General features: G+C 39.0%; 1 protein-coding gene across 1 annotated transcript in view; it reads left to right on the plus strand.

Annotated features, from left to right (window-relative positions):
* Positions 1 to 1,457: 1,457 nt before the first annotated feature.
* Positions 1,458 to 14,949, plus strand: part of HAUS6 (HAUS augmin like complex subunit 6) — a 42,495-nt gene continuing 29,003 nt past the window's right edge. The window contains exons 1-6 of the mRNA XM_019659068.1: positions 1,458 to 1,523; positions 1,730 to 1,877; positions 4,925 to 5,020; positions 7,812 to 7,890; positions 8,431 to 8,563; positions 12,800 to 12,947. Of these exons, the coding sequence (XP_019514613.1) occupies positions 1,750 to 1,877; positions 4,925 to 5,020; positions 7,812 to 7,890; positions 8,431 to 8,563; positions 12,800 to 12,947 (584 nt within the window). The 5' untranslated portion in view covers positions 1,458 to 1,523; positions 1,730 to 1,749. The remainder of the gene's footprint in view (positions 1,524 to 1,729; positions 1,878 to 4,924; positions 5,021 to 7,811; positions 7,891 to 8,430; positions 8,564 to 12,799; positions 12,948 to 14,949) is intronic.

A 14,949-nucleotide genomic window follows, 5' to 3' on the forward strand; every position in this document is an offset into this window, starting at 1 on the left:
TACTGCAGACCTCCGGCTCTCCACAGAAAAGGCCAATTATGACTTCTGTAGACTATATTTTAACCAAATAGTATTGAGATATTAAATGATAATTAGCCCATTCAGATTAAGCTGGTCATTTCCAAACTCAATTCTTTTAAAACTCTAAGACAAAGTGTCCCAGACATCCAGCGGCTCCCGGCAGTATACTGATGGGAAGAATTGATGATGCAGGACAAAGTAGAGGACAAATGCTGGAGCAAACTCCTTGAGTAGGAGAAAAGGAGTATTAACCATCGAATAAGTGTGAAAGGATTAGTCTTATGTAGGCACACCTTTACTAACCCAGATTAACAAAAGAGAAAGAAGAATACATGGAAAAAGACATAGGCAGGTTGGTAAATTGTTGATGAAAGTTACTTTCTAGAAGCACCTATTAACTAAGAGTACAGGACATCATTGAGAGTGAGGAGGGGAAAGAGATATTGGAAGTTTAGGGGAGGGAAGAAGATACATATAATTGTGTGAAAAGTGAGATTTGGGAAGAATAGTAGGAGAAGGTAGACCTAAGAGCCCACTTGAAACTATCATGAATTTTGAGTGACAGCAGGCATCATAATTGTGTTGAAGCTGCTAAGCTGCAGGTGTGGAATAGGCTGAGAACTGGATTTAATGGGGATTTGAGTTCTGCCAGATAAATCTAACAAAGAGAGAAAGGGGCCAGGGAGCTGAGAAGAGGTGAAGGAACTGAGAGGCCAAGGCCTTGGAAAAGTCACCTACATGGATATTGAAATCACCAAAAATTATCCCAGGAGTAATGTTGCAGAGACAGAGAATTAAGTGCTAAATCTTCTCCAGCAACCAGGAGCTCTTACACGTGACCTCCACGAGAAAGTTGTGAGTGACAGCATCAACTTCAAAGGAGCTGGTGGTTCTAGTGAGGCAGTAAGTGCCAGAAGTGGCAATGAGAAATAAGTAGGATACCCACCCCATTTCCAGGCCCTTCTGTACATGGGCTGTAGGACGTAAGAGTCATCAATTGAGAGGGCTGCAGGGGGAAGCTGTAGGCTTCGGGGAGAGCCAGATTTCTTAAAGCAAGAAGATGAGAGGAACATTCAGCATTTGAGGATACAGAAGATTTTAGTAATAACAGACCTAAGGCTCACAGGTTAGGTGACTAATTTAGGGTCACACAGCTAGTGAGAATAACTGAAGATGGAATCCCGTGCTTTTTATACTACACGGAGGCATAATCTGACCTAATAAGTCTATATGAGCAAAAGGAACAGCAAAGACTAGAGATCAGAAAGCTCCAAGCTGGAGGACCACTTAAAATGCCGCTTGCTATTACACAAGCGTAAAAAACGTCGCTGGTCACGCAGTGCCCTGTGGGTCTTGTAGTTTCTAGGCTTAGGCGTGGCGGGAAGTTGAGGGAGGGAAGGGCGCATTGCATGGCGGGAGATATAGTCGGCCCCGGAAGTCGCTCCTCCTCCGGAAGTCAGGCGGCGCGCGCAAACCGCTCTGCCGGAAGCGCGGGATTCTTGGTTTGTAGTGTTTAGGCAGCTGTTTTGTGTTACCGTTAGAGGCTCCTTTTCCATGAGACTTTTACGGCTATTTGAGGTGAAATGGCTCCGGGCTAGACAGGAGCTGGCGGTGGCAATGCAGGGGCCGTCGCGACCTCTGGTTGCCCGTAGGGAAGGAGCCTGAGGGCTCTCGGAGTCATTTGGGCCTGTGCCTTTTGCCTTTGCAGTGACACTACCTACCGCGAAGATGAGCTTGGCCTGGGTCACTTCTTTTGAGAAGGCGCATCTCTGGATGTATCTGCAGGCGCTTGGCTTCGAGCCAGGCCCGGCGACCATTGCCTGCGGAAAGATCGTGTCGCACACGCACCTCGGAGTGTAAGGAGGCCGGGGCCGGAGGGGCGGGGGAGTCTGAGCCTGGACACGCTGGGGTGACCCGCCCTTTCGCGGACCTCGCCGGTTGATGAATCAAGGAATCGAGCGATTACTGTGTGCCAGGCACTGGCTACAAAGCTTTTGCTCCCGGTGGCTGCCAGCCTGGTGGCACAGACTATTAATTATAGAACCGTGCCGGGAGCAGTGTGTAGGGGAGTAGAGTTGCAGTTGGTGCAAAACTGAAGGGGCAGCTTAACCCTGCTTTTGTGGCAAAGCTGCGGGGTCTGTGACATCGAGGGAGGGATGGCGAATTGGTAGTGGAAGGACGTGAGAGCAGTATATGCAAGCACCTCTAGGACTCAAGGGAGCTTTCCACGGTGATTGCTCTTCAGTTTACATTTTTTACTTTTTGAATTCGCAAACTGAGGCATGCCACAGTTAATAAAAAACAGAGAAGGGTGTTAAGATGAAGTAAAAGCCCCTCCCCTACTTTGTCACTAATGATATGGTTATGACCATACATTTAAATATTTTGTTTATGTATCTGTGTGTTAATTTACCAACTTTAGACAATATCTAAATTTCCCATTATAAGGCCAAGGGAAATTTGGGATACACAGGCTATCTCCTGGTCTCTATCTTCTTGAATTAATTGTTATTTCAGTTCTTCTAGTGGCAAAGTTTTATGTGTGCTTAGACTTTTATTTCTTGATGTATCAATCTCAAGTGTTTCTTGATTCCCCACTGTGTAATTTCACAATGAAAGTAGCTATATTTATAAAATAATTAGCTCACTTACACTTTCCTACCCTCTGCCTTGTCCCTCTTCTTGACTTTTTTCAACTGTATTATAATGGTTTTACTGTCAAGGTTTAGAGCTGTAATTAAGTTTTGTTTGGTAACTATTTGTTTAGAAGTTACTATTATTTCCATGTAGAAGTGCTTTGTCTAGAATTCTAAAAATTGACAACCTGTGGATAGTATTTATCAGGCTATGATTATGTATTAATAAATATTCCGTTTAGCTCACCTGAGTTAATGCTCCACAGCAGTCTGATTTTCTCTGTTCTGTCAGAGAAGTTTAAAGCTTCTCCAGGCCTCTACTGAGAATGGTTCCCATTTCCACTGCATCCTTTTCTACCGCATTTTAGCAATCGTGGCTTGCTCTGGTTTATCCAGTTGCAATCTGCTTTCTGCCTTTGAACATTAGTTTAAATCTGTCAAGTTGTGGTTCAGTGATAGCAGGTTTTTACCCCCCCCCCAACAGTGTCACTGATTTTTTTTTACCCCCTATGTTTCTAGAATCATGGGCTATTGGGAGGAATCTACCATTTTGAAACAAATATCCTCTTTGAAATGCTTTAATCATGTGGCATCAAGTTTATTTTAAAAAACATTTTTACTCATTTATATTCACATATGGTAAAATTCATTTTTTTTGGTATGCAGTTTTAGGAGTTTCTGGTTTCTGTGAGCATGTAGTTGTGTAACCATTTTTCTTATAAAGTTAAACATACACTTAACATTTGATCCAGCGATTTTGTTCCTAGGTATTTGCCCCAAAGATTTGCATTTTGGAAAAATCATTCTGGTTGCCTTACAGAGAATGGATTAGAGGGGGAATCAGGGCTTTGCAGTTACAGTAGGGCTAAACTAATGTGGCAATGGGAATGGAAGGAAAAAGGTGGTTCATTCATTTGCTTATTCAACAAATAATTAGTTGAATACAGTATTGGACCTGAGTATAAAGTGGTGAACAGAATATACATAAACTTTTACCTTATAGAATTTTAGTCTAGTGGGTGAACAGACATCTTCAACAAATATCTTATTGAAAGTTAAAATAAGTATCAAAGAGGAGAGAACAGAATACTGTGTAAAAAAATAGCAAGTCTGTGAGAGATTAAGGAGGTAAGAACTTAATTTCTATTTTTTGAGGAATAGAAACATTCCAAGGACAAATAGTTGCCTGATAAGCATGGGAAGTTTATTTTTAAAAAATATTTTTGTGGGTTTAAAAATTAATTTATTGGGCCGGCCGAGTGGTTTGTTGGTTAAGACTTGGCTTGGGAGCGCAAGCTCTGAGCAGCAGGGCCGCCAGTTCGATTCCCACATGGGCCAATGACGCTGCGCCCTCTACAGCTAAGATGGTGATCAACAGCTTGACCTGGAGCTGGGCTGCTGTGGGGCTGGCCGGCAGTGGGCTGCCGTCCAATGACCAGCAACCGATCTGCCTCAGCCAGAAAAAACGCAATGATCACAATACCAACATGGGCCAGTGAAGCGACGTCCTCCACTAGACTGAAGAACCAAAGGACAGCAACTTGTCTGTTTCCCTTTCCCGATTCCCCAGTGCTGTTCCCTCCCCCAAATCCCAAATAAAATCTTTAAAAAAAAAACCAAAAAAAACAAAAAAAACTATGGACTGTGAGATGACTTATTTCAAATCACTGCTCTTCTATTTCCTGGTTATGTGATTTTGGGAAAACATCTAACCTCTTTACATTTTAAATTTCTTCATCTGTATACTGAGGATAATCAAACTACTTTCTACTCTCATTAGGATTAAATTAAATAACCCATGTTAAAGCAACTAGCAATAGTACTTAACCTCATATGATTGTGGTGAAAATTAGATGAGTTACTACATGTAAAAGGCTTAATCCGCTGAGTCATCTGGCCACCCTTCAGCAGCTTGCAGGCAGCTCAGCTCAAGGTGCCGTGTTCAATCTTTTAGTTGCAGGTGGGCAGCCCACCATCTGGTGCAGGAGTCAACAGGCAACCTTGTTAGGAGCATGTGCTCTTACCAGTTGAGCCATCCTGTTGCCTCGTGGCAGCTCAGCGGCAGCTCAACTCGGGCCCATGTGGGAATTGAACTGGTGATCTTGTTGCTCAGACCTCGCACTCTAACCAACAGAGCCACTCGGCAGGCCAAGAATGAAAAATATTAATTTGTCAAACTCCTATACAGCTTTTGATTATATTTAGTTAATATTATTAACCATTTTCCTTTTTATTTTTCCTTATTTTGTTTCTTTTTAAACCATTAGGAACATGTTTGACAAGCTGAACCGTGATGCCTTTCACATAGTTTCTTATTTTTTGTTTCAAACGCTGGACCAGTCTCTCACCAAAGAAGTTTTCAAGTGAGTAAAAGTTATTTAATTTTCTTTTTGTAAGTAGCCATTCTCAAATTTGAAAAGAGACTATGCCTTGATATAAGCTAGAATTTCAACTTTGGCCTTTGAATATTATTTTGAATGGGTGTCACAGAAGGTAGGTTTGATTCTTAAAAAAATTAGTGCTTAACCTTTATAAATCTGAGTGACTTTTCTTTGGTACTTATCTTAAAATCACATAGCTTAAGGCCATTGTATATTTCTTAGGGAAGTTAGATTTTATTTTATAAAATTAGTTCTTAACATTCTTCATAGTCTTGATTATTAGGCAAAACAATGAGCTGATACGAATTTATCTATAAACTCAATTTGCCTTCCTTTTTTTTTGTTTTTGTTAATTACCCCTTGCCTTACTCTTTTTCTTGTAGGCAATATTATTTGTTTTGTTTATTTTTACTTTCTAGGTCTCTGTAAATCCTTATTTTTGTTATTGATATATATATATATGTGTGTGTGTGTGTGTGTATATATATATATATATATATATATATATATATATATAAATATCTCGATATATATATAAAAATGTCAAATGCTATAGGCCAAAATGATTTTTATTAAGTTTAGCTTATTGTTATATACTGTTGAATATTAAATAATTTAAGAAGGAGCTAAAAATGTGAATACTCACTAGCCTTGATTCCAAGTTATATTACATATGATTTGGGTTTCTTCTGTCAGAAAAAGTGTTCAAATTTGTTTTAATATTTGTATTGTACCATTATGCTCTTAACATAGGAGAGTAACAAGTAAGTCCATTGTTTAGGGTATTGTTTTTATTTTTGATAATTTATTCTTAATATTTTGCCTTCAGTTAAAGTTATAGTGACCAGAAGAACAGGTATATTTGAGACATTTATTTTGGAAATCCCTATCATTATGGTATAGGGCTTACCCTGTCCAAATAAAAATAGATTTTCTGATTTTTTTCCTCCTTGATTATAAACAAAATACAGCTCATTTTAAACAATTGAGAAAATACAGAAAAATGTCAAGAAAGATGTAGAAATCATTCCTAAACCCGTCAACCAGAGCATAACACTCTTTTTTTTTTTTTTTTAAAAGTTGAACATTTTATTTATTTTTTTTATTTTTTTTATTTTTTTTTTTAAAGATTTTTATTGGGGAATTGAGGGGATGGGAACAGTGTTGGGGAATCGGGGGAAGGGGAACAGACAAGTTGCTGTCGTCTTGTTCTTCAGTCTAGCTGTGGAGGACGTTGCTTCACTGGCCCAAGTTGGCACCATCATTGCGCTCTTCCAGGGCGAGGCAGATCAGTCGCCGGCTTCTGGACGGCCGCTCACAGCGGCTGCTGGCCGCTCACGCTGGCTGCTGGCTACACACAGTAGCCCATGGCAACCCACTGCCACAGGGGCTGCAGCCCACGCCGTCGCCGGCGACCCATGGCAGCCCAGCTCCAGGTCGAGCTGTTGTTCAGCATCTTAGCTGTGGAGGGCAGTGTCGCTGGCCCTCATATGTGGGATCCGAACCGGGGCCCTCTGGCATCCCAAGCGAGTTCTTAACCATCGCGCCACTCGGCCGGCCCCAGAGCATAACACTCTTGACATTCTACTCTTTTAAGTCTTTTTCTATGTATACTTAATTTTTCCTATGAACATTGAATTATGTTATGCTATAGAAATATAAAAAACAGGGGGCCCTAAACAAATAAGTATGCCTCACAATAAAAATTTAGACAAAACTGATTATTGGGAAAGCAATAAATAAATTTTAAAGTCTATTACTTTTAGCTGAAGCTGAGGCACAGCTTTTCTTAATAATTTTATTGTTTGTTTATCTACAAAACATTCGCACCCACTGACTATGGTATAGGTCATCTTTAGGAGTAAAAAATTCTCATGCCATTCCTTTTCCTGTGCTCTTCATGTATAACCATTTATGTTTCTCTTTCCCCCTCACCCAGGGTTAACAAATTTATTTATATCATCTTTATGTGTTAGTCCATTGAATCCATTGAGAGTGTTCTCACCCTTAACTAATTTTTAGAAATTTTAATAGTGATTAATTCCTTCATGTAATATATGTATTCATTGATGATTTGCATTAAACTGAACTTAACCCTATAGATACTTATAAAGAAAAAGACCCATTTTCTCACAGGCTGGTGCCTTTCTTTAGTTGAAACCCATGAATGTTAGCCTTGATTGATTTAGCATTATTGTTTTTAGTATAGGAGATAAATGTGATGGTTTTTTAAAATTAATTAATTAATTAATTAATTATTATTTTTTTAAATTGGGGAATTGGGGGAGGGGAATAGCTTTGGGGAATCAGGGAAGGGGAACAGACAAGTTGCCGTCCTTTTGTTCTTCAGTCTAGTTGTGGAGGACATTGCTTCACTGGCCCAAGTTGGCATCATCACTGCGCTCTTCTCTAGCGAGGCAGATCAGTCGTCAGCCTCTGGACGGCGGCTCACAGCGGCTGCTGGCCGCTCAACGCTGGCTGCTGGCCACACACGGCAACCCATGGCCACCCACTGTAGCAGGGGCCGCAGCCCATGCCGTTCCCAGCGACCCATGGCAGCCCAGCTCCAGGTTGAGCTGCTGTTCAGCATCTTAGCTGTAGAGGGCAGTGTCACCGGCCCTCACATGTGGGATCCTAACTGGGGCCCTCCGGCGTCCCAAGCCAGCTCCCAACCAACGCGCCACTTGGCCGGACCTAAATTTGATGTTTTTAAAATTTAAATTTTGTTCATAATTTTGTTTATAATTTTTATGATTTTATTTTTGTTTTTAAGACTTTGTTGGCCTCCATTTGACCAAAAAACTGATGCTGAATTCCGGAAACATTGCTGTGAATGGTTAAAAAAGATTTCTGTAAGTGTTTTCTTTCTGGAAGATACGAAGTTAAAAATGACAGTTTTTTTTTCTGGCTTTATTGAGGTATAAAATTAATATAAATTAATAGTATAATTTTTAGAGGTGAGATATTTTAATGCTTTTATGCTAACAGTATGAGCCAGGAAATATTAATTAGAATAATACTTTTTGATGTTTTTTTTCTGGGATTCTGTATATTTCCAGGAAATCAGCTTTGCTGGCTGTATACATTGGAAATAAGTTTTTGAGTTCCTTAGAGTTTATATCACAGTTTTTATTTAAAGCAAACTTTTTTACCATAGGTTATTTTTAGCTTGTGTCCTCAAATAGTATCAATAACTGTCTTTATATTGTAATTATTTTTTATAATTATATTTTACTTATTTTGTCCACCAAGAATTTAGAAAGATTAAAAAATACAGCTTCTGGTTCAGATGGAATAATCCTGATCAATCCTGTTATGCTTAAAAAACAGTATGATGTAAATATGAAAGTTATTGTTGATAAGGTCTTAAAATTATCATTTTTTTTCCATAGGTTGAATGTGGAAGTAGCTTTCCTCAAGTTCTTGGTTCACTATTTCTTTCTCCTGGTGGTCCTAAGTTTATTCATCTGATGTATCATTTTGCAAGATTTGTTGCAATAAAATATATAAAAACCCATTCTAAAAGTAAGTTAAACTTATAATAGAAATTTTTTTTGTTTTGATTCTTAAATTTGTGTTATACTTTGCAGTTTATAAATTATCAAGAGATTTTATTAAAGCAATATAAGATAAAAACATTAATTTACCTCAAGAGGCAAATGGTTAATGTTCTACTGGAACTGTATTTTGAAGTCCTCTCATAATGAACATAAACTATTAAGATTATTTTATTATGTTCTAATATAGGGGTTGGGAAACGTTTTTTATATAAGGCCAGATAGTAAATATTTTAAACTTTGTGCACCACACAGGTCTGTTACATATAGCTCTCTCTGCTTTCTTTTTTTAAATACAACCCTTTAAAAATGTAGAAAGGATTCGTAGCTTCCTGACTTCAGAAAGTTAGCCAACAGTCCATATTAGCCTGCAGGTTATAGTTTGCCTCTAATACATGTATTAAATGTGTTGAATTGGTTTGAGGTTTATTTTGGTAATGTGTGTGAACTTTTTTTTTGTTAAAAGTTGATGTTTTAAAGGGATTTGATTCTATTTGCTAATTCATAGAAACAAAATACATTTTGGATATTTAAGCTGAGACTTAAGAGAAAGCTGTTTGTAGCTTATTAAAAATACTGTTCTGTTTAATTGGTTTATACTCATAAAACATGAACAGGAAAATAACAGAAAAGTTGATGCAGTAAGCCCATCATCATCTTCTAATTTCTAGAGACAACAACTGACATTTTGGTTTCTTTTTTTTTTTAGTGCACATATTACATCTGTATGTTTCAATTATTTCGAATAGGTAATCTTTCCCCTGATTCAAAAATCAAACTGTGACAAGTCTATATCTTCTACCTCTGTTCTCTGACTACCTAGTTTCCCTTAGAAGCAACCAATGTAATTGATAATGCAACCAAACATGTATATATTTTTTAAAAAAATCCTAAATGTTGACATACATCTGGTTTTGAATCTTGTGTTTTTCATGTAACAGTATATATTGAAGATCATCCCATATCAATTCTAGAGCTTTCTTATTCTTGTTTTCTCTCTTTAGAGCTGCATACTTGAATGGATTGCCACAATGTATTTAATCAGTTTTCTGACAAACGCTTGGCTTTTTCTCTTAATCTTTTGCTATAAAAACAATGTTACATGTATCACTTCATGTATGTTCATGTGTGTGTGTGTAATTCCTGAAAGATGATTTCTTGATAAAAAAAATGTGCATTTGTCATTTGCGCTTATTACCAGATTATTATTTTCTATAGAGATTGGACAGTTTATACTCCTATCACCAGTGTATGGAGAGTGTCTGTTTTCCGAGAGGCTCACCAACATTGTGTGTGATTAGACATTTTTATCTTTTTAGTCTGATAGTTAAAGTGGAATCTCAGGGTAGTTTTAGTTTGTATTTCTCTTATAATGTATTTAGTTAAATTGAAAATTGTTCATGTATTTCAGGGCAATTTATATTCTTTTTGTTCTCTATGTTTATATCCTTTGTCCATTTATTCTCTTAAGTTACTGGTTTTTTTCTTTTTCATTTGTAGGAGCTTTTATTATCCCTTCTTTGTGATGTGACATGTAAACCTTTTTTTTCTAGTTTTATTTTTTATGCATGATTTTTTAAAACATACACATGTGTTGCTTTATAAGCATTTGTGTGTCTTAAATTTAATGTAACATAAGCATATTACAGTTTTTCTATTAGTAGATGATCTGTTCCAGTTACATGTAACCCAAACTATTTTATATGAAAGCTTTGTGTTTGAATTTAGCAATTTATTGTGCATAAGGCTTCTAAGTATGGGTTGTCCTATTTAAAAAAAATTTACTAAATTTGTTGGGGTGACTGTTTAATATGATTATATAAGTTTCAAGTGTACAGTTCTATAATACGTCATCTTTATATTACGTTGTATGATCACTAAAGTCAGGTCTCCTATCACCACGTATTTGACCCCCTTTACCCTCTTCTCCCTCCTCCTAACCCCTTCCCTTGTGGTAATCACCATACTATTGTCTGTGTTAATGAGTTTTCTTGTTTGTTGCCTTTGTTTTATATCCCACATATGAGTGAAATCATATTCTTGTTTTTTTCCGTGTGATTTATTTTGTTTAGCATGATAGTCTCAAGATCCATCCTTGTCACCAATGGCACTATTTCATCTTTTCTTCTTTTAAAGATTTTATTGGGGAATTGGAGGAGGGGAACAGCATTGGGAAATCGGGGAGGGGGAACAGACAAGTTGCTGTCCTTTTGTTCTTCAGTCTAGTTGTGGAGGACGTCGCTTCACTGGCCCGTGTTGGTGGTATCTTTGCGCTCTTCCCAGGTGAGGCAGATTGGTTGCCGGCCACTGGACGGCCACTCACGGCGGCTCTTGGTAGCTGACGCTGGCTGCCGGCCGCTCACGGTAGCTTTACGGCAGGTCTCTGCAGCCTCACTGCAGCCTACGCCGTCGCCGGTGACTCAGGGCAGCCCAGCTCCAGGTCAAGCTGTTGTTCCCATCTTAGCTGTAGAGGGGGCATCATAACGCCCTCATGTGGGATCTGAACCGGTGCCCTGCTGCTCAGAGCCGGCGTACCAAGCCAGATCTTAACCAATGCGCCACTCGGCTGGCTCTCATTGGCCGAGTAATATTCCATTGTATAAATGTACCACATCTTCTTTATCCAAAAATCCATTGGTGGTGTCCTATATCTGATTTAAAGCAATTCCAGTCAACGTGTTCAGTCTCTAGATGACTCCTTTATTCAATGAACTCATCCTTGTTAAATATTTAGAAATTTTGGTGATTTCTTTGGAGGTAATGCTAGGACCTGGATTACTAATGTTATGTGCAGTGTGGGGACCCTGTTTTCTAGAGTATTCATCTTTATTGTGCTGAGCCATCTTGAAGTAGGATTTATTATATTTACTTATTTAAAAAAATATTTTATTGGGGAATTTGGGGAGGGGAACAGTGCTGGGGAATCGGGGAAGGGAACAGACAAGTTGCTGTCCTTTTGTTCTTCAGTCTAGTTGTGGAGGACGTTGCTTCACTGGCCCAAGTTGGCACCATCATTGCACTCTTCCCGGGCGAGGCACATCAGCCGCCGGCTTTTGGACGGCCGCTCACTGCGGCTGCTGGCCGCTCACGCTGGCTGCTGACTACACACGGTAGCCCATGGCAACCCACTGCAGCAGGGCCTGCAGCCTATGCTGTTGCTGGTGACCCACAGCAGCCCAGCTCCAGGTTGAGCTGTTGTTCAGCATCTTAGCTATAGAGGGCAGTGTCATTGGCCCTCATGTGGGATCCCAACCAAGGGCCCTGCTGCTCAGAGCTGGTGCTCCCAAGCGAGCTCTTAACCAGCTGAGCCACTTGGCGGTCCCCTACTATATTTATTGTAAGTAAAAATCTGGACTCTGAAATGTTTGGATGGATTGTTCTCAGTAACATACCTTTGGATACTGGTAACATAGCCAAGAATTACTTGAGAAATGGAGACTGGTTGTATTTGGTTGTCCTGTCCTGTGTGTTCTTTTTTTAAAGATTTTTATTAAAATATAGCTCACATACAATATTACGTATATTAGTTTCAGGTGTACACCATAGTTACTCAACATTTATATACCTAAAGAAGTGATCACCATAAGTCCAACAACCATCTGACATTGTACAATGCTATCACAATGTTACTGACTATATTCCCCATGCTGTACATTACATCCCCGTGACTTACTTGTTTTATACCTGGAAATTGGAACCTTTTATTCCCCTTGTCCTGTCCAGTTCTTACTAGGAAGAAAATTAAGCTGATGGCAGCAGTAGAGGTGATGTGATCTCCCTTCATCTCTTTTAATTGATTTTCTTCGTTTGTTGTTAAAAGATCTTGTTAAGAAGTTGCTCATATGACAATATATTTGTGGATATATCAAGCTGTGATAAGAATTATTTTGTACAGATGGACTCTAAAAGTTTTTAATTATGTGAAACAACTCAACTTTAGATAGCCATTTTTAGTTTCCTACCTTAAAAATAGTTCATCTTTGCTTTTGTTGAAATTAGTTGTATCTTAAAAAAAAAAAAAGAAAAAAAGAAATTAGTTGTATCTTTTTGTGTATATGGCATGCCAGCTTTTAAGGCATGAAATTGTTAATCTCTTTAAAAATTAATAAGTTATAAATATGTAAATATTGATAAAATCCAACATTTTTGATATTTATTAGCTTATGTCTTAAGTTTTCTATGACCTTGTTTGTGTTCCATGTAGATTCATCCATACGTTTAACAGAGACATTTAATATAAAGCCACAAGATTTGCACAAATGCATTGCCAGGTGCCATGTAGCACGTAACAGATTTTTACGTATTTTACAAAGAGAAGATATTGTTTCCCGAAAATATCAGGAAAACGCACAGTAAGTAATATTTTGATAGTTAGAAAATGAACAAATGTCATCAATATACCTTCAGTGGCAATAATTCATGCCTACCTCATACTGTTATCTTTCCATTTTAAAGCCAGATAACTTTTTTTTTTATTTAAGATTTTTATTGGGGAACTAGGGGATGGGAACAGCACTGGGGAATTGGGAGAAGGGGAACAGACAAGTTGCTATCCTTTTGTTCTTCAGTCTAGTTGTGGAGGACGTTGCTTCACTGGCCCAAGTTGGTACCATCATTGCGCTCTTCCCNACAGACAAGTTGCTATCCTTTTGTTCTTCAGTCTAGTTGTGGAGGACGTTGCTTCACTGGCCCAAGTTGGTACCATCATTGCGCTCTTCCCAGGCGAGGCAGATGAGTTGCTGGCTTCTGGACGGCCGCTCACTGCGGCTGCTGGCCGCTCACGCTGGCTGCTGGCTACATACGGTAGCCATGGCAACCCACTGCAGCAGGGGCTGCAGACTCATGGTAGCCCAGCTCCAGGTTGAGCTGTTGTTCAGCATCTTAGCTGTAGAGGGCAGCGTCACTGGCCCTCATGTGGGATCTGAACCGGGGTCCTCTGGCGTCCCAAGCCAGCTCTTAACCAACCTGCCACTCGGCCGGCCCCCAGATAGCTTTTGAATAAAATATTTTAAACTTTAGGTATATTGTAAATGAAAGTTTAGAGAAAGGAAAAGATCAGTTCAAACATTTAATTTTTTTAGGAGATTTTTCTTTTTATAACAGGAAATATATTTTAAAGCTGTATAGTGTTCATTCTGTTTTATATCTTTTTTTCCTCAATATTTTATTCTGTAAATTTTTCCATACTGTCATAGGGTATTACTTTTAATGTCTACTTGATAGTCTGTTGAATATTAAGTAGATAGATATTCCCTCAGTAGGTATTCCATAGTTTCTTTAACCATTTCATACTGTTTTATATTTAGGTTCATCTATTCAGCAATTTTTTTTTTTTTTAAAGATTTTACTGGTGAATTGGGGAAGGGGAACATGTTGGGGAATTGGGGAAGGGGAAAGCCAATTTGTAGTCCTTCAATTTTAGTTGTGGAGAGTGCAGCTAGCTCAAGTACAGCCTCCCTCTGGCCACCCATCGGCAGCTCGCAGCCGCTAAGCTCAAGTTGCCGTGTTCAACATCTTAGTTGTGGGTGGGTGTAGCCCACCATCCCATGCAGGAGTCAAACCTGAAACCTTGTTGTTAGGTGCATGTGCTATAACCAGCTGATCCATCCTGCCACCTGTCTGCAGCTCAGCAGCAGCTCAGCTCAGGCGCAGCTCACTGGCCCATGTGGGAATCAAACCAGTGACCCTATTGCTCAGAGCTCATGATCTTAACCAACAGCCACTTGGCCGGCCCCAGCAATTTTTTTTTTTAGTTATTTCTATGTGCAAGATACTGTTTAGGTACTGGTCCTACAGCATTAAACAAGACAGGCAAGGTTCTTAAGAAATAAATTGTATTTAATTTTTTTACAATTACTAACAACTACAGTAGATGACTTTTAAGTGCTGTGTTATCTATTAAAAAAGCTACAGAATCCTTTGAAATTGCCTCAAAACTGCAATGTTGCTTAGCTATCATAGATAACATTTAAATTTACCCCCTAGGGATGTGAGACAAGGATAAGAAGCAGAGTAGCCTTACTAACCTCCATCATTTTTACTCGAATTCAGAGAGTATATGAGCCAAGAAGTCCTGGTCCACCTTGATAGCAGCCTGTGTGTTAGATCACTTCTGTAACTCCAAAAGGGAGTGTAGAGTCCTTTATCTGGCTGCTGGGTATATTTGGAAGAGGAGTCCTCAGAGGCCTTGAGCAAATATATGAAAGGGAGAAAATATTAAAATGCCTCTTCCTTTTATTTTATTTTTTTTTATTTTTTATTTTTTTTTCAGCTGAGCCATCCTGCTACCTGTTGGCAGCTCAGCGGCTGCTCAGCTCGGGCTGGACTCGAACCGCTGTTGCTCAGAGCTCAAAC

Source organism: Hipposideros armiger, unplaced genomic scaffold, assembly GCF_001890085.2.
Source record: "Hipposideros armiger isolate ML-2016 unplaced genomic scaffold, ASM189008v1 scaffold_294, whole genome shotgun sequence".
NCBI lineage: Eukaryota > Metazoa > Chordata > Mammalia > Chiroptera > Hipposideridae > Hipposideros > Hipposideros armiger.